This window comes from Palaemon carinicauda, unplaced genomic scaffold (genome assembly GCF_036898095.1).
Source record: "Palaemon carinicauda isolate YSFRI2023 unplaced genomic scaffold, ASM3689809v2 scaffold162, whole genome shotgun sequence".
NCBI classification, from domain to species: Eukaryota; Metazoa; Arthropoda; class Malacostraca; order Decapoda; family Palaemonidae; genus Palaemon; species Palaemon carinicauda.
In genome coordinates, this window is record NW_027169170.1 from 122,501 (window position 1) to 142,043 (window position 19,543).

A 19,543-nucleotide genomic window follows, 5' to 3' on the forward strand; every position below is an offset into this window, starting at 1 on the left:
TTGATTTTGGAGTGTCCTTCTCCTAGAAGAGCTGCTTATCATAGCTAAAGAGTCTCTTCTACCCTTACCAAGAGGAAAGTAGCCACTGTACAATTACAGTGCAGCAGTTAACCCCTTGGGAGAAGAAGAACTGTTTGGTAATCTCAGTGTTGTCAGGTGTATGAGGACAGAGGAGAATGTGGAAAGATTAAGCCAGACTATTCGGTGTATGTGTTGGCAAAGGGAAAATGAACTGTAACCAGAGAGAAGGATCCTATGTAGTACTGTCTGACCAGTCAAAGGACCCAATAACTCTATCGGTAGTATTTCAATGGGTGGCTGGTGCCTTTGCCAACCTACTACATCAGTAGTAAAATGAAGAAGAAGAAGAAAAAGAAGAAGTGGTGTAGAGAGGTCAACTACTCTAGATTGTATTATGTATTTAAGCATTTATCTTTACTTGAAATCAATCTGAGCATTGATTATGCTTTATTGAATGGTTTTCTTTACAAAGGAAAGGATTAGTGCCAGAAAGTGACTTTCGATAAAGATATGGTAGGCTAAGTAAAGTAGGCCTACATCTAGGTCAGGTAAGGAAAGTCATGATAAAGTTAGGTAGTAAGACCAGTCTGGTATGTCCTAAATAAATACATTGGAAATCTCTCTTTGTTTTCCAGTTGGCCTATCGCAGTGATGCAATTGGTCTAACATCGGGATACATTTGGTCTAACGCAAGAATCCAATTGGTCTACCCTGTTGGAGCCCTTTGGCTTAAAGCATCTTGCTTTTCCAACTAGGGTTGTAGCTTGGCTAGTGATAATGATAATAATAACACATGTCTGTATGTTTCTCCTGCAGGTCTTCTTCAGCGTCCTGATGGGGGCGATGAACGTCGGTCAATCAGCGCCGTACGTTGAGGCCTTCAACGTGGCGCGAGGAGCAGCGGCAACGATCTTTGACATCGTGGAGAGGAAATCGGCCATAGACCCTACCAGCAAGGAAGGAAAGAAGCCTACTTCAGTCACCGGTACTATTGGTAAGCAGAAAAGAGAATAAAGTGTAGCCCTGTTGTGTTTGATCTTGGATTAGCAGATGACCAAGTATTTGACAGTCTTACAATATCAGTTTCAGCTTCAGTTTCTGGGAAATCATTTGTCCTCAGTAAATTGTATATTTTAAGCCTTGTAGATGACTAGATTAAAGACTAGACTTGTGTTGATAACTGTAGACATAATCAAGTAACAGTTACTGTATATCTGTAGATATATTTAGTGGAATACCTTGTAAAAGATGTAGACAATCTATTGAAGATAGTCTGATATAGCTAGGTTCTTTTATTTAGTTATAAAGTACAGAGACTAAAGCTTTGTAGATGAACTAAGTTTTGGTTGAGGAAATACTTATAATTTCTCAACATTAGCAATAAAAGTGTTGTTAGTGTCTAAGATGTTTTAGTAATTTTAGTAAATAAGGAAGTCATCAATAAACTATCTAGTCATTTTAGAATAACTTCAGAACATCTAAATGACAATCAAAATAATAAGTGTCCTACTTAATCTTCCTCTGAAAGAAAAAGACAACAGACAATGTTTGTCTTTATCAGACATTATCAAGTAGCCATTACTCTCTTTCAAATACCAATGACATACAGTAAACTCTGTACAACTGGTTTCATTAATCCCAGTACACTTCACGGGAAACTAAGGAGACGTCTGACAGATGTACAAAGTAGCAGGTAACGCCGTGTTTAGCAAAAGAGAAACTGTTGGCAACGCTGCCTGTAAAACAGTCGCTTAACTTGTAAACATGGAAGTGGCATCAGAAATCGCTGCTACGTAGACCAAATATCTCTCCAGAAAAACCTGTTCCATACACTAACATAACCTTGCTACCAATACCTCTCATTCTAGTTTATGACAATAACTTGATTATAGATAGATGTATTATCCTCCATTATTCCTTCCACCCAACAGAGTTGAAAAACATCATCTTCAACTACCCGTCGAGGCCGGACGTGCCCATCCTGCAGGGTGCCTCTTTCCATGTGGAACCAGGCCAAACTGTGGCATTGGTTGGTGCTTCTGGCTGCGGCAAATCGACTTGCATCCAGTTGGTCCAACGTTTTTACGACCCTCTCTCCGGAATAGTGAGTTCGATGCTGGAATTATTGGTGATGTTTCTCTTTCGTTATTGTATCTAAAAAAGCTAGACTTCCATGTTTGTTATATTTGAAAACTACTTTGATGTTAAATATCCTTTGACTTTTTCTTATATGTTAACTTTTGACGTTATATTTGTTTGTGTATGAAAACAAAGGTTATTATTGTCCCTATGAAGGTCATGCTGGACGGGGAAGACATCCGCCAACTGAACATCGGCTGGTTGAGGGACCAGATAGGAGTCGTGGGGCAAGAACCGGTGCTCTTTGCGACCACCATCGCGGAAAACATACGCCTAGGCCGCCCGTCGGCCTCCATGGAGGATATAGAGGCTGCTGCCAAAGAAGCCAATGCTCATAACTTCATCATGAAGCTTCCGAAGGTAAATGTTCTTCAACGCATGTAATGATATACATTCTGATGTTAAAGCTTGGGGGTTTATAGCCTACAGAAACTAGTTCTAAAGATAAGCCGTCAACGAAGCTAACACACATAACGTGTTGAAACTTGTGAAAGTAATTTTCTTTCATCTCTTTTCCCTTTGAAGCGCTGCGTTTCATTCAAGGCCGACAATATCAATAACTTTATGCATAGTTGTGCCCTCGTCTAACCAGAACTTTAACTAAAAGTAGGGGTAAGCAAGTTATAATACGACTATACGGAACAAGCAAAACCAACCAATAAAGAAAGTTACTCTATATTATGGAACTGACTAAACTAGTGTCATTTGAGTTTGATTTCCATCATTTTAAGAAACAAGTTTACTTTTCCTTACATTGAAAGGTGATTGGTTTCCAAATATCTGGAATGATGTTTGTATAAGAACATAATTATAAGCTGCTTTGTAATACCATCCAAGTGCATCTTTTGTTAACAGATACAGTAATTCAATATTGAAGTTATACAGACTCAATTTGCAGTTCCATCATTAGGCATCTTTCTAGTATCTCTGAAGCAAAACAACTTTATAATGTCACTGTCAATACCATTTTAGTGATATAATAAGGAGTTTTTATCAGGTTCATTCGTATAAACTCCACCGCAAAATATAACGAGAGTAACATCCTATCCGTCTGCCTTCCAGAAATACGAGACGAACGTCGGCGAGAGAGGTGCGCAGATGTCGGGTGGCCAGAAGCAGCGCATAGCCATAGCTAGGGCGCTGGTGAAGCAGCCTCGTGTCTTACTCTTGGATGAAGCCACCTCAGCTTTGGACAACCAAAGCGAAGCCATCGTGCAAAAGGCTTTAGATAAGGTTATCGTTCGTTCATTTTGTTGATATTTAGTTATTATTGTTATTATTAGCATTATTATTACTAACTAAGCTACAACCCTTATTTGGAAAAGCAGGATGCAATAAACCCAAGGGCTCCAACAGGAAAAATAGCTCAGTAAGGAGAGAAAATAAGGATACAGATAGTATAGTGTGCCTGCTTAGATTAAATATATGTTGATTGATGTAGATATCCTTAATCAATCCTACTAGTTTAGGATTGATACTAAGTGCATTGGATAATCTAATATAAATATGAAAGGCTGTGTAGCAGATATAGATCAGCGAATCTACCCTATATAATAAAGAGCAAGTTTCAGGCTACATATATTTCTGTTCACGCTGAACTCTCCTCGTCCTTCGGGTAAGGGGAAGAGGGAATTGTCATACCATGGTAAGAGGGGATTAAGTGTATGTGTGCACTTCCATCTAAATATATAGCCATCATATTTGACAGGTCACATACACCAGTAAACTATGTTAAATCAGGTAATGTAAGACTAGATTATGTAGATATGGCAAAGTCAGCTACAATGATTATGGGTTAGATAAGGTATATTAATTAGCTGTACCAAAGCTAGACGAATATGTTTACAGTGTTCCCCGCTCTCCATAAATACGCAACCACTTCCTCGCAGGTTAGGAAAGGTCGTACGACCATAGTCGTGGCCCATCGTCTCTCCACGATCAAGACGGCCGACAAAATCGTCGTCTTCAACGAAGGGAAGATTGTCGAGAAGGGGACGCACGATGATTTGATGGCGCTGAAGAGCAATTACTACAATCTAGTCATGGCGCAGATCAGTCCAAGTGAATCGCAGAAAGCAGTTGGTAAGTGTTTTCAAGATTCTTGCCGTATGAGGTCAGAAATATTGGCTACTTTGAGTTCTCTACTTTTGTGTCCAGATATGTACTCATTTACACACACACACACACAGACACACATACGCATACATAAATAGTGTCTCTGTGTATGTCTGTATATAATTGCCATTTTGATCATTTTCTTTGGTGTTTTGGTCAGAGATATTCTCTTTGAATTTTGAGGGATGCCGTAACGTGATGAAAGGGCTTGCATATCACCATGCTTAGCAAAGCTCTACTAGCCATTGGTACCCATACTAGGTTGGTTTGCTTTGAGCGATCAGTCAAAAGTCTCCCACCATCCCCAACCTGTGCTGTGTAGCGTGGTGATGGAAACTGGCCAAACCCCAGACTTGCATGAGGCCTTTGTCCTGCAGTGGACTAGAAATTGCTGCACTTAATCTATATATATATATATATATATATATATATATATATATATATATATATATATTTATATATATATATATATATATATATATATATATATATATGCATATATATATATATATATATATATATATATATATATATATATACACACAGTGGATTCTCTCTTCTCCGCAGATATCAAAGAAGCAGACGAAACCAGCCTCAACAACCTCCCAGACGTCACAAGCATTTCCGACCTAACGCAGGACATCATGGATGACCTGACCACTATGTCGCCAGCCACACTAACTCGCTCCCCGTCCGCTAGACTCTCCCTCAGGCGCCGCAGGGCGTCGTCCGTTAAATCGGCCAAGGGCGCGTCTGCTCACCCCAAGGTGAGGTTCAGTAGCTTATATTGGTCTTAGTTCTAGTTGCCAGTGCAAATGAGAGGGGAAGTTTTTTCAACTAGTGCTATAAAGAGGGGATTTATTTTAACTAGGCCAAACGAGAGCGGATTTTTAAACTAGTCTAATAGAGAGGGAAACTTTTTAACCTGTGCAATGTGCCAATTAACTTACATAGATTGAAGTTACAAGCATTTCAAACTTCTTCACTTTGACGGAATATGAAAGAACTTTAGCAGATTCATTAATCTTCCACATTGTACACGCTGAATTTCAGAGAGCCTCTTCATTTTCATTAGCTCTGCGGGTACTGAATTACAAGTTACCTTTCGATTCAAAATACCCAGTAGCTTTCTATATACTCAATTTCAGGAAGAAGACGAATACCAAGAAGTATCCACTTTCAAAATCATGAAGATGAATTCTACAGAATGGCCATTTATGGTTGGAGGAGTCCTGGGGGCAGCGGTGCAGGGAACAATGCTTCCAATATACGCCATTTTATTCGGCGAAGTTTTTGGCGTAAGCATCGATTTTTAGTTTTATCATTTCGGTTTAAACTTTTCTTCATATCCGTGTACCTACTTTCTCGTTCGACCTTCCATTGCCTTCTTGCGCTTAGTTGTAGCTTAATGTCTGCTATTTGTACCAGAGAAGAGGCACAGATATGATATTCAGAGGAGTGATGTGATGATTACGCCGTTAGTACTTACAGTCTTATGTTGAGTATCCGTAGATTTTAATCAAATTGATTAGTTAGTTTCTTTAAATGCAAACTTCAAATGGAAAGGAAGCCAGACACCATAGTCTACCCCCAAACCAGAAAGAAAAGAAATGAGATAAAGAAATATAAACAAAGGAGAAACAGGATAAAAAAAAAAGATAAACAAGAAATGGAAAAGAGATGATGAAGAAAATTACATTCTAAATTATTTTATTCAATTCCAGACTCTGTCGATTGTTGATGAAGACGAAGCCAGGGCCGAGGCAAACCATTACGCTCTTCTCTTCCTCATCTTGGGAATCATTGCAGCCATATCTATGTTCTTCCAGGTAATGTTTATTACCCCTGTTATTAATCAAACTAGAAATTAAATGGAAAAATGCGATGCATTAAACAGGAAAAGAGATGTGTGGACCCATTTGTTTATTGAGTAACTAATAAAAGGCATTATATGTTAGGTGATATGTTAGGATTAGATGCATAATTAAAATGAAACCATACTCAATTAATAACTACTTTAATGAGAAACAATATTAATTACAATTTCTACTAAGAGAATCATCACTATTTCATTCCCAAGAGAGAGACATCACTCGCTCATTTCACTAACGGTGACTTCCTTGAGAATCATCACTAATTCATTCCCAAGAGAGAGACATCACTTGCTTATTTCAGTAACAAATTCTTTGCTCTTTCCACATCAAGGCTTACATGTTCTCACTGTCTGGCGAGATCCTGACTTCGCGTCTACGTAAACTGTCCTTCGCCTCGATGCTCCGTCAGGAGATGGGTTGGTTCGACCAAGAGAAGAATTCCGTTGGCTCCTTGTGCTCCCGGCTCTCAGGAGACGCCTCAGCTGTCCAGGGGGTAAATATGTGGTGTCAGTCTCATGCTTTAGAATTAATTATATCACTGGGATATTAAGGAGCATGATTCGGGAGTCATTCTCATTCTTTAGGGTGGATTATATCTTAAGGTTGTATGAGGAATGTTTATCAAGTTAGTCATATGCTTCAAAAAGAAGTTTATCTGTAGACTTAGTAAGGAAACAAGTCTTGGAGATCAGTTTTCGTAGTCCAAAAGGAATTTTATATCTTTATGTAGGCAATGGACCAAGTTTGCACAAGTCATATTTCTTATGTTGTCTAGGTTAGAAGCATTGATTTATCATGCCATATAGATTACAGCTCCAAATGAATTATGTTTTTGGGTTTGTTTGTGGGAGAAAGTGTGCCTTATTTTCATGCACTCTTGTGAACACCTATGCATGCATAATGTGGTTTAGGTAAGTATACTGAACCTTTGTGTTTCAGTATTGATTTAGCAAAATTATAATATAATATACTTTTGTATAAACCGTATATAATCAAGACCATCGTTATATTTGTGTCCATCAAAACAGGCTACAGGCTCACGCATCGGCACGGTAGTCCAGGCTGTCACGACACTGGGCGTGAGCACCGGCCTGGCCCTGTATTACGACTGGAGACTGGGGCTGGTGTCCTTCCCATTCATCCCTCTGACCCTCATTGCAGTTTACCTCCAGAGTAAGATCCTCATGGGTCAGAGTGTCACAGAGTCCAAAGTTCTGGAAGAGGCTGGTAAGGTAAGTCTTCTTCCACGCTGTTATCCTTACATCAAGGGGTCAGTTGTCAGGCATGTTTTATACTTTGGCGGAGAATTTTAACGATCGCATGCCCTTGCAGTCGTCAACCACAGTTTTGGTGGTGGGTCTAACCTTTGAGTAAATAGTCCAACTGCAAGGCAGTAGTGTTCACAGCTATTAGCAGTAGTCTTAGCCTTTTGCTAAATAGCAAGACTTGCAAGATAGCGGTGTCCACAGCTATTGGCAGTAGTTTTAGCCTCTTGCTGAATAGCAAGACTGCAAGGCAGCACCTGTCCTTTTTGGTCGCTCTCTACGACTTACAGAATTGCACCCCCGCCAAAGGGTATTGCTATTTGTTTAAAGACTACTTGGCATCCTAGTGCTGCATCCAGACTCCAGACATACAGTGGTCTGACCAGTTAAACCAACAGTGGCTTGATGCTTGAATTTAAAATGCATCGACTTTAATAAGAGCACCCAGATAGAAGGGTGGAGACCCTGCCAAGATTGCTCTTGTTATTAACGGATTTTTAAATTTGGAATTACAGCTTCCTCCTGCTTGCATCAAGCAAATGTAAGATGTGAAATCGTCTCTTGACTGTTCTGTATTTTGGCGGGACCATTTGAAGAGGCCCATTTGAAAACAGTACTGTTCCTTAGAATGTTTCATACTGCTTATTTCCTTTTTAGTGGTGATATATTGATATTTTACTTATGGAAATATCCATATACCATTGAGAATAGTATGCATGGGTATACTTGTAAGTGTAGTAATTATCTAACCTCATACGTAGCACGTAAAAAGTAAAAAAAAATCTTATCACTTTTCTCATCAGTAAAGTTAGTAGGCTATATGGTATATTAGTCACGTATGCAGCTTCACTCTCTAGTAAGAACACAATCTCATTCTTTTCCAGCTCGCGATCGACTCCATCACGAACATCCGCACGGTCGCCAGTCTCCACAAGGAGGAGCACTTCTCCTCGGAGTATTCTCTCGCCCTTTTGAAGCCTCACAGGGAAGCCCTGAAGAAGTCACACTTGAGAGGTACGGTTGTTGCATTCAGACCAACAAACCAACTAAGAAACTATAAGATAGTTAACCTAACCTAACTTTGTCACATAATACTGAATATTCTTTGTCTTCAGATCTTCCTAGAGAAAGTAAAATATTATATGCAATTTTCTAATAATTAGGACAAAAACAGTATGCATATACACGTACATACACACATACAGTATATATATATATATATATATATATATATATATATATATATATATATATATATATATATATATTCTGTGTCTGTGGTTTTCATAAAAATGGTAATAATAACTATATTAACATTGTTTTGACATCTAATACAATATAGCGTAAAACTAGTTAAACCCATATTGACTTTACTATCTAAAAACAAACAGCTGATTCACCCTTCATATCTAATTAGCTAATATAACAAATTATAGATAATCTCAACATACTCAAGCACTAAAATCATTAGAAAATCAAACTCCAGCTTCCAACAAAAACTCGCAAGTCACAAGATCTTGGGTTTACCGATTACTCTAACAGAAGTTTGGTGCCAATACTGCTAGTTGGCGTTTGGCGCCAATACGGCTAGTTGACGTTTGGCGCCAATATGGCTAGTTGACATTTGGTGCCAATACCGCTAGTTGGCGTTTGGCGCCAATATGGCTATTTGACGTTTGGCGCCAATACGGCTAGTTGACGTTTGGCTCCAATACGGCTAGTTGACGTTTGGCGACAATACGGCTAGTTGACGTTTGGTGCCAATACGGCTAGTTGATGTTTGGCGCCAATACGGCTAGTTGGCGTTTGGCACCAATACCGCTAGTTGGCGTTTGGCCTAATATGGCTAGTTGGCGCTTGGCGCCAATACTGCTAGTTAGCGTTTGACGCCACAGTGGTACCAACCTTCCATTTTCCTTGAATACACATTTTATAGAAAGGTTTTTTTCCATTATTAAATCTCTTGACCGTCAGGTGCCACTTTTGGTTTCGCCCAGTCGATGCCGTTCTACGCTTACGGTGCCATGATGTTCTACGGAGGGTATCTGATATCCGTTGACGAGATTGACTACGAGAGAGTATTCAAGTAAGTTCAATGTTAAGAGAAATTATAAATTTCAGTGATATCAAAATTAGTTTCAACAATTATTGACTAAGGCCAATATTTTCATTAATAATTTACATAAAGTATTTATGTTTCTATAATACAATTAAAAAAAAACAACCCTTCTAAATGTTTAATGGTATAAGAATTTTAAGAATTTTCTTTATAATTAATTTGTAGCAAAAAAAAATTATAAGAAATTCTATTTTTTACCTAAAAAATCCAACAGTTAATAATGAACGAAAACAGGATGAAAATCATCAAAATTAATTTAACAATAAACAGCTATGTAATTAACATGACGCTGACCCCAACTGACCTTATTTCCAATTCAAAGGGTAACAGAGGCCTTCATTTTGGGCGCCATGATGGTGGGCCAGGCAATGGCCTTCGCCCCGAACTACAGCAAGGCCAAAGTGGCTGCCTCGAAAATATTCCACCTTCTGCAACGCAAGTCTGAAATTGATGCGTCTACTAATGCTGGCTTACGTCTGGTAAGTAAATCTCTACTTAATGGTGACTTAGAAGACTTTTAGAGACACTAGAACACTTGGTATCCCCACCTTTTATTGGATTTTACTTTGGATTATGTTTGGTAAGGAAAACATCAGCTGAAACGTAGTCTCGCCACATCAACTTTGATATGAGCCGCAGACGTAGCATCTCCAGAGCTGATTCTTTTAAAACCAAATCTGATCTTCTCCACCAGAGTGGCCCAGTAGAGCAGATCGAACTTCGAGACGTGCATTTTGCGTACCCGACGCGACCGACCACCAGCATCCTGCAAGGGCTGAGCATAACGGTGACGCAGGGACAGACGCTGGCTTTGGTCGGCAGTTCTGGCTGCGGGAAGTCGACCATCATCGGCCTGCTGGAGAGATTCTATAATGCCCATGGCGGCAAAGTGGTAAGAAATTCAAGAAATTCTTTTGCTTATGATTAATCTCATGATGATAACTGTACTTAAAATGCTGAAGTTAATCCTCATATACTCTTGACCTTAATGCCTTGTCTTGTTAGTCTTTATATGGAGCAGTTGTTAGCATATGATTTATTAATCAATCCATTCATTATATGGACGGTGATAACCATAATTCCATCTTAATGTCTCTCATCTCCTTGAGATTCTTAAAGCCTTTCCACTGGAAGCCTTGAACCCTCAAAGAAAAAGAAGTAACTAGAACGTGCACTCGGTACAGTGCATACCTTTGCCAACGCCACATCGCAAGATAGGCAATTGACACTAGTTTCTTGCAAATTGGATAAAATTTGACCACGATATAACAAAAGAAGTTTTTGACCTTTGACCCAATCATTCCCAAAATCCAATCAAATTGACCTCTGATCATGGTCAATCATCCTACTAAATTTCATGAGATTCGGTCAAATAGTTTTTGAGTTATACGTTCATATTGTTTTCGATATCAACCCTTCCAGTGAAAACATGAAGATGGGGACTGTGAAAATCTGTATTGTCAATAGCATCTTATTTCAATATCCGTTACAGAACATTAACGGTCAAGAAGTGCAGAGCCTCAGTGTGTCGTGGATCAGAAGCCAGTTTGGCCTCGTGTCCCAAGAGCCAATTCTCTTCGACATGTCGATAGCGGAGAACATTGCCTACGGAGACAACTCCAGGAAAGTCACCAAGGAGGAGATCGTCGCTGCAGCCAAACAAGCCAATATCCATGCATTTATCGATTCTCTTCCAAATGTAAGTATATCCTCTTTTGCAAGAATTGGCGTGTGGGTTTATGGTATTTCTAATGCTTTCCCTTAAACAGTATGCTAGTTATATAGTGAAATGATGTCTTACAAATAGATGAAATATAATTTGTGAATTATTTTTTCGGCAGAAATATGAAACGAGAGTTGGAGCCAAGGGTTCTCAACTGTCAGGTGGACAGAAGCAAAGAGTCGCGATTGCCCGAGCTCTTGTCAGGAACCCTAGTGTTTTGCTGCTGGACGAGGCCACTTCAGCGCTAGATACGGAGAGTGAAAAGGTCAGTCTAACTTAGTTCTTTTCAGAGAGAATATTAGGAGAACTTTTGAATCATCTTTCTTCCTTCATTGCTTGACTAAAGCTGCGATTTATCTTTGAATAATCGAAAGCCATTTCATAACATGCTCTGTGAATGTTTGCAAGTAAGGTCAGTGTTGCTGTATTGCTGCATACATCTGCATTAATATTTTTTTCTTTAAATTACAGGCTTCCACAGGCTAGACAAATCTAATTCACTGACCCATTAATCGTTTTACAGGTCGTGCAGGAAGCCCTAGAGCAGGCCCAGAAAGGTCGTACGAGCATCATCATCGCCCATCGTCTGTCGACAGTCCAGGGTGCCGACGTCATCGCAGTGGTACAAGGAGGAACCATTATGGAGATTGGGTCTCACTCAGACCTCATGCAACAAAAAGGAGAATATTATCAACTATATCAGACACATAATTGAATTTATGATAATTTTTTTAATATTTTAAACTAAACAGTGCCATAAAACACTTTTAGAGTAGATTTTTAAAACATATTTAACTTCGATTTAGGTGTATTTACTATTTCCAATGAATGTTATAAACTGCGGAATAGAACCAAATGTTACGTAGGAGGAAAGCGTCTTCGATGGGATGGAAAGTTGTTAGTAAGGTATTTCAGAATTACAAAAGAAAACAAAGACAGTCTCGAATTGGTAAAAAATTGTCCTTTGAAAAGGGAGATGACAATCATGATGATGTTCGCATAGATAACTTCTCTACTTCTTCAAGCAGTTTGTCACAGCCGATGACAACATTCAATGTTACCTGATAAAATGAGGAACAGAGTGCTTGCATAGCAAAATTATTGAAATAACGGGACGGAACTCACAAACTCGAACGAGACGTCCAACGCCAGACGACAAGGGGAAGGACGATGCCACGATGACCTAGCAGATTGCCTTGAAATCAACAGGCCCAAACTGACAAACACGGATGAGCCGTCCAATGCTAGACGATGAGGAGAAGCGCACATGCCACGACAACCTAACAGGTTGCCGTGAAATTGTAGAATGTTTCCCCACGAAAGAAGGCGAAGAAATGGAAAGACGATAGGAGTTAGTGGAACAATTACTCTTGAATTTTTAAAAGATGGATATGTTTCCAAGGCAAGAGTCAATTCACAACCGACTTGGAAAGAAGAAGTGAAAGGATGGAAGCCCGCCAAAAGACAGCGGTCTAGGCGAAGGACTGAGTGTAGACAGACGTGAGGCTATCGGAATGAGAGGAGATGCAATAGGCAGGCGGTCTTGGATACCTAGTAAGAAGAAGAGCAAAATTGATAGCATTTCATAATAGCTTTATGCCATGTACCTGTTGTTATTTCATATGCGACTATATTGAAAAAAATAAAATGTACATTTACAAATTCATGTATTCTTCTTTGATATGATGTTGTGGACATAACTTCTATTCTCTTATCTGAAGTTTCGTAATCTGCTTGCCAGTGATTAAGCCATGAGACTAAACAGACGCAAATATATCTTAAGATCACTTTTAATAAAATTAAAGATAGTTAATAATCAGTCTCACAATATAAAAAAATATATATTTCTTTTAAAGCTTTAAAGGCCACTCATGAATGGCAGAGGCAAATGACAGTGACAATGCCCTAGCTAGCTTTACAATGCCCTAGCGACTGACCATATATACATATGATCAGCACCCAAGCCCACTTTCCACCCAAGATAGAACCAGGGAGGAACAGGGAATGACTGCTGATGACTCAGCAGGTAGACCTATAAGCTCTCCCAAAATCGGGACTCGAACCCCAGTCTGGTAGATCACCAGGAAGGGATGTTTCCAATAGGCCACCACGACCATAAGGCTCCTAAAGTCTTTAACCAATACCTAGCGTCTCTCGTCACTTGCCTCTTAATAAACGTTCAGAACTGAGGTCTATGTACCTTGGTCCAAGCTCCAAGAAGGTTGATAACATCCCTTCATCTTTACCCTCTCTTACATTACCGTTTTATACGCGTATAGAATGTCCAGACTGTATATGAAAGATAAAACAACATAGTGTTCGCTAATAAAATGATTATTATAATTTTAAACACTCATTAAACATACATTATGCAAAAATATATGATATTACAACTGTCAGTTCATTTCAGTGGCTGACCAGGGTTTGGAAGGGATGTCTGGATGAAGGAAAGGTTCCAAATGAAAGGATAAAAACCTTAAGATACAAAACATTTATAATTATTTACAACATAAATCTATCTATATTTCTGTAAACTCCAAGGGCCGTTGTTACAAGTTTTCGTATCTCTTTGGTGCAATTTCTATAGTTATTCTATTCTCTACAGCTGAAAAAATATTGTTGTATCATCTACCCTTGTTTTCATTACTATCTTTTTTTAGTCTTACGTTTTCTTTCATCTATTTTCATTTACAAACCTCAATTTTATTAATCCAACTATATTTTCTTCCGTTCTCTTTTTAATTAGTTTAATTCTTATCTTTTTATTAAGTACGTCTCTATAATTTCATGTCTCCCACCTTAATTCCATACTTTTCGAAGAAGAAGAAGAGAACTTCTTAAATAATCTACCCAACTGGGTATGTAAACAATCAGTCTGTCTTTTGTCGTTGTTGTAGAAAGTCATGTCGCTCCGAACGAGAGAAAACTTCAATACTGCGTAAAGTTTCGAAGGGTTTCTGCAAGGTATATTATTATATAATTGTTTAAAATAATCACTGATCCAGTTATATCATTATATAATTGTTTAAGATAGTCAATGAGCCGTTTACCTTGTACGAGATGAAGCTTTATAATATAATTAAGCTGAAGAGACAAAATTAAATAGATTAAAGTGGGTTTATAGACCATTTTTTTATCACGTGACCCCATGGAAAGTTTTGCCATTAATTAAATTATATGTTCATTCAGTTATTCAGCTAAAAGAGGCTGAATAGCTGAATGACTTACTAATGTAACCAGACTAAATTAATACTTCATGACTTAGTAAGGCTGAATTCTTTATTATATACTGTACCCTTTTTCATTATACATGTCTGTGTTTTGGCCATTTTTCATCTCTGCTGGCCACTGCAGATTGGTGATGGTGGGAGACTTCAGTATGATTAGAGCAAACTAACATAGTATGGGTGGCTCTGGTTATTACAGTTTTGCTGATCATATGTATATATATATATATATATATATATATATATATATATATATATATATATATATATATATATATATATATATCTTATAATGTTTGAGAGAAGAAAACAAAAATGAATAAGTTTTGAATTTTATTCAACTGTAAAATTACAATAAAAAGAGTCTAGATAAGTAGGAGAAATACATCATTGTGTGTTAATTATTAATATTAAGAAAATGCAAGACATCCACTTGAACACACACACACACACACACACACACACATATATATATATATATATATATATATATATATATATATATATATATATATATATATATATATATATATATATATATATATATATATATAGTCCCCAAAGATAAAACAAAATTGATTTTCATCCTTCACTCACTTTTTAACCTCCCCACCACCAATAGGCTCTGGAACATATTTCCTTCCTTTGTGTTTCCAGAAGCCTGCGCTCTTCCCCCAAGAGAGTCCATAAGTACCGTCCTTTGAGTCCTTTGATTGTTTTTGCATTAGAAAGTAGCTAGAGGCATTCCAGCATCCAAGAAGAGAGGACACCTTCCGTAGCTTAGAGCGCAATCCATCCCGTCAGCGTTATCCAGGAGCGAGGCCATTTTGCCTATCAGAAACCTGAAAGAATATCGTACACAGTCTTGGAAGTTGTCGTTTATGGATGTGAAAGATTTGTTGATAGTTCTTGCTTTTATTTTGGTAAAACAAGCTGATCTTTCAATGTTACTGTTTTGAAATAAATGATCAAAGCAAACTTAATGTTCCAACCTAACCCACTCTTGAAAGAAAGGTGGGAAACAATAGACCAGACTTGCTTCTTATAGAATGGGAGAACATTTAGATCAGAGAAAACAGAAGAAAAGGGAAGACTCTAAAACACTGTTTGAGAAAGAAACTGGCGTTGACCCGTTCCATCCAAGAGATTATAGGAAAGTTGTGATTTATATTTAGATTCGAAGGTCAAGCTGTGAACTTCTTTAAGGGAAAAGTGATTAAATTTGCTGATGAAAATCATTATTTGAAGATATCTTTCATGAAATGTGAATTTAGTAAAGATTTTGAATAAAAGATAAGGTTATGTAAGACCAGTTCCTATTAGTTTAGATAAAATCAGTTAAGGAAGGCTTGGTAAATCCAAATATGCCATGTTAGTGAAGAAGAGGTAGCACGTTAGACTGTGTAAGGTACGGTAATGTTAGGCTACGCTTGAAGAGTCTTTGTATCAGAATACTCACGGTTTTACTGAGGGTAATACGTAAGAAGCCCCTTCGCACAGAAGTCTCGAAACACAATTTGGGTGGTGAGACAATACAGTCTGCGCCCATATGGCCATGTCTTGCCCGCTCTCTTCCAGGGCATCTAGTAGGGATTCTGGAAAGAGAAGTATAGATTTGAACACATCAATAAAACCTGTGAGGTAATTCTAACATGGGTTTACTATAAGTTTTCGTATCATCTTCATATCTTTGGGTATTTTTTTATGTTTTCCTATTGTCCTTTATATTAGCCTTTTATATTTGCATGTTATAGTTTGCAGTTTGTTTGTCACTGTTGTTTTTGCAATAGTTTTACTCAATATAGTATGCTCATGTGACACCAACTTCATAGAGGAGTTTAAGTGAACCCAATGTGTGACACCAACTTCGAGTGTCATACCATCTTCAAGACAGGCTTTTAAATAACCCAGAACATTCAAATAAGTCTGCCCCGATGACAGTTTGGTTGAATTCCCCATTATCACACGACATTTCCTACCCAGTGGATTGTGGGTGACTCGACACAGCACTTTAAAAACTCAGTTAGAGTGAGTTTAAGCTGAAGCTTAATCTCGGAACGGCTTACCTTCGTCTTCCTCCTCTTCATCGCAGTAGCAGCTTTCGTCGTCTTCAGGGTTACCAAGTTTCCCCTTCGCCTGCTGCTCCTCTCCCTCATGCTCGTGCAGTTCTCTCTTTGACCTCCGGAGGAAGTCGCTGAAGCTGTCGTAATCCCAAACATCAAATCCTAGAGAATCGGTCTCCGGAGGATCATTCATTGGCATGCTTCTCATTCCTCCTCCTCCTCCATCATTATTGTTGTTGTTGTTATTGTTATTGTTGTTATCATTGTTGTTATTGTTATTATTGTTGTTGTTGTTGTTATTGTTGATGTTGTTGATGATGTTAATGACGGTGTTGAAGGCAATCAGGAGGAAGGAGAGGAACCCGAATGTCGAGAAGCCGACGGGCGGCGGGCAGCTCGACCCTTTGTCCCGTCGACTCAGTTCGTGTCGGGAATTGTACCGAGCGTTGGAGCCTGTAACACAGAATAAAGTCAACGCGAATGAAAGGCAAAGCTTTATAGAGTGAAATATAATCTTTCAAAAATGGAAAAAATAATTATAAGATTAGATGATGCGTAGGAACTCCGGAAAACTTCCAAAATCGAGGACAAAATATCTCGAAGCTCAAATATATTAGTCTATGGCAGTCCCAACATAAACACAGACATTCTAGACCTTTAAGGCCAGTATAATTAAAAGGAATAAACATGGAGTGACCACCTACCTTCATGAAATGAGAGATGAGTCCCATTCGACGGGACCTGGTACTTTGTAAGACGTCCCTCGCAAAGAAGCCCGAAGAAGAGCAAACCTACTCCGAGCAAGCATAGCTTCATATTTCAGTCTGAAATTTGATAAGGAGAATAAAAAATGGAATATTCTTTTTGAATTGCAATTTAAATTCATATATTCATGGATTCTTTTAAATTGGATATTGTTTGGGTAGTAAACAAACTGGTTGCAGCTCAGAATCTTTAACACGCTCTACCCACAAGCATCGTGATTGGTCACTAAAATGGTCTCCGCCCAGTCGTGGCTCGCTTAGCTCGCTTATAAACATAATCTCATCGCTCCGCTATTCTGGCAAGCGATACGGGGACTTGCTACGCATGTATGAGGTACTAGTAAAGTATCATAATTAACTATAACCTGTTTAATTATTATCATTAGCATATTTTACACACATCAGCTGTGGGAATGTAGCAGCCAATCCCGAGGCTTGTGGGCGGAGCATGTTAAAGAATTTGAGCTGCACTCAATCGTTTTCAATATGAGTAAACTTATTTAGAACTTTTTTACTTTCTATTACTTCTTTTACAGTGGTTTATTGTTAATTTATTCTCTTCATTTATTTATTTCCTTATTTCCTTTCCTCACTGGGCTATTTTCCCTGTTGGAGCCCCTGGGCTTATAGCATCTTGCTTTTCCAACTAGGGTTGTAGCTTGGATAGTAATAATAATAATAATAGGAAAACAGTATGATTTTTCTTTACTTTTTTATAAATAGGATTTGTAATAAACAGAAGAAAATAGAATACTCGTGATTTCGATTGAAATTAACATCGTAAAATACTTTTATGATGAATTATAGCAGTGATTATTTAAAGCTCTATCATAAAGATTCAATAAAACTATAGATTTCGGTTGAAAATTTTAGTTTTAAGGAATTTTGATAATATAAAAAACTCCAAAATCGTTTTAAGATGAATTCTTTCGACATTATAAGCTGAAAAGAACTGCATATTATTATTATTATTAATATTATTATTAAAATTATTATTTGCTAAGCTACAACCCTAGTTGGAAAAGGAACATGCTACACGCCCAAGGGCTCCAACATGGAAAATAGCTCAGTGAGGAAAGAAAAGGAAAAATTAAATATCCTAAGAACAGTAACATTAAAATAAACATTTCCTATATAAACTATAAATACCTTAACAAAACAAGAGGAAAGGAAATTAGATAGAATAGTGTGCCCGAGTGTACCCTCAAGCAAGAGAACTCTAAATCAAGACAGTGGAAGACTATGGTACAGAGGCTATGGCACTACCCAAGACTAGAGAACAATGGTTTGATTTTGGAGTGTCCTAGTTGTAGAATTGCGTTCTGTAGACTTACCTAATTTTCTATACAGAATTAAATTTAAATTTAGTTTAAATTTAATTCATTACTGAAGAAATTAAAGCCTTTTTTCATTTATAACTTATCATTATATAATCTACAAAAAAACTTTCCTTTTAACCAAAACCTTAATAATAATAATAATAATAATAATAATAATAATAATAATAATAATACTTTTCTACCTTATAGAATCTCTTGCAACCGTTCGTACACAGAACAGAAATGGTACTACTGACTGGCCCAGTGTTACCAGATGGGTTAGTGTAAAAATCCCCAAAACTTGTGATAAAAAATCCCCAGAACTCGTGATAGAAAACCCCCCATTTCCACATTTTCTTCTGATCATGTTCGCTTTACTAATATAAAAATTACTCAATATAATTCATATAAGCGCAAGCAAACTAATTGCAACAATATAAAGGTTTATTCATCTTTGTTTCTTCTTCGTAGAAATTTGTATGGAATATCCCCATCAGATACCCAAAATCCTCAAATCTAGGGATGAATTCCCAAATCTAGGGATAAATCCCCGTAGCTTGTCTCAACACTAAACAGTTATTGTTTTTTTTTTTCTTTTTTTATTAACTGGAAACTTCAATAAGCTTAAAATCACAATTTATTTATAACAAGATGGTAGAGGAAATGTTTCTTTGTATATAACGTATATTTGTTCATTTTTAACTTTCCATTTTTTATCAATATCGAACGATTTAAAAAAAAAATTGCCGAAATTTAAGTGCTCTCTCTCTCTCTCTCTCTCTCTCTCTCTCTCTCTCTCTCTCTCTCTCTCTCTCTCTCTCTCTCTCTCTCTCTCTGTGTGTGTGTGACGAAAGGTAACATCTGTGAATAACGGTATATAAGTAACGTTATAAGCCTTCGTTAAAATCGCTACC

General features: G+C 37.7%; 2 protein-coding genes across 3 annotated transcripts in view; one reads left to right on the forward strand and one right to left on the reverse strand.

Moving 5' to 3' along the window:
- LOC137635709 (ATP-dependent translocase ABCB1-like) overlaps nt 1–12,918 on the forward strand; it is a 39,572-nt gene extending 26,654 nt beyond the window's left edge. For both annotated transcript variants that reach the window (XM_068368157.1, XM_068368158.1), the window contains exons 10-26: nt 838–1,015; nt 1,953–2,125; nt 2,317–2,520; nt 3,223–3,393; nt 4,050–4,242; nt 4,843–5,042; nt 5,424–5,573; nt 6,000–6,104; nt 6,481–6,642; nt 7,178–7,381; nt 8,299–8,428; nt 9,389–9,500; nt 9,856–10,012; nt 10,228–10,425; nt 11,026–11,232; nt 11,375–11,521; nt 11,780–12,918. In XM_068368157.1, coding sequence (XP_068224258.1) covers nt 838–1,015; nt 1,953–2,125; nt 2,317–2,520; nt 3,223–3,393; nt 4,050–4,242; nt 4,843–5,042; nt 5,424–5,573; nt 6,000–6,104; nt 6,481–6,642; nt 7,178–7,381; nt 8,299–8,428; nt 9,389–9,500; nt 9,856–10,012; nt 10,228–10,425; nt 11,026–11,232; nt 11,375–11,521; nt 11,780–11,971 — 2,883 coding nt within the window. In that variant the 3' untranslated portion in view covers nt 11,972–12,918. The remainder of the gene's footprint in view (nt 1–837; nt 1,016–1,952; nt 2,126–2,316; nt 2,521–3,222; nt 3,394–4,049; nt 4,243–4,842; nt 5,043–5,423; nt 5,574–5,999; nt 6,105–6,480; nt 6,643–7,177; nt 7,382–8,298; nt 8,429–9,388; nt 9,501–9,855; nt 10,013–10,227; nt 10,426–11,025; nt 11,233–11,374; nt 11,522–11,779) is intronic.
- Nucleotides 12,919–15,094: 2,176 nt separating this feature from the next.
- LOC137635707 (uncharacterized) lies at nt 15,095–18,868 on the reverse strand. The gene is made up of 5 exons (XM_068368154.1): nt 18,833–18,868; nt 17,251–17,370; nt 16,550–16,999; nt 15,943–16,078; nt 15,095–15,325 (listed from the first exon to the last, which is right to left on the reverse strand). Exons 2-5 carry the CDS (start codon nt 17,360–17,362, stop codon nt 15,208–15,210), a joined length of 816 nt encoding a protein of 271 aa, XP_068224255.1. The 5' UTR covers nt 17,363–17,370; nt 18,833–18,868; the 3' UTR covers nt 15,095–15,207.
- Nucleotides 18,869–19,543: the final 675 nt, after the last annotated feature.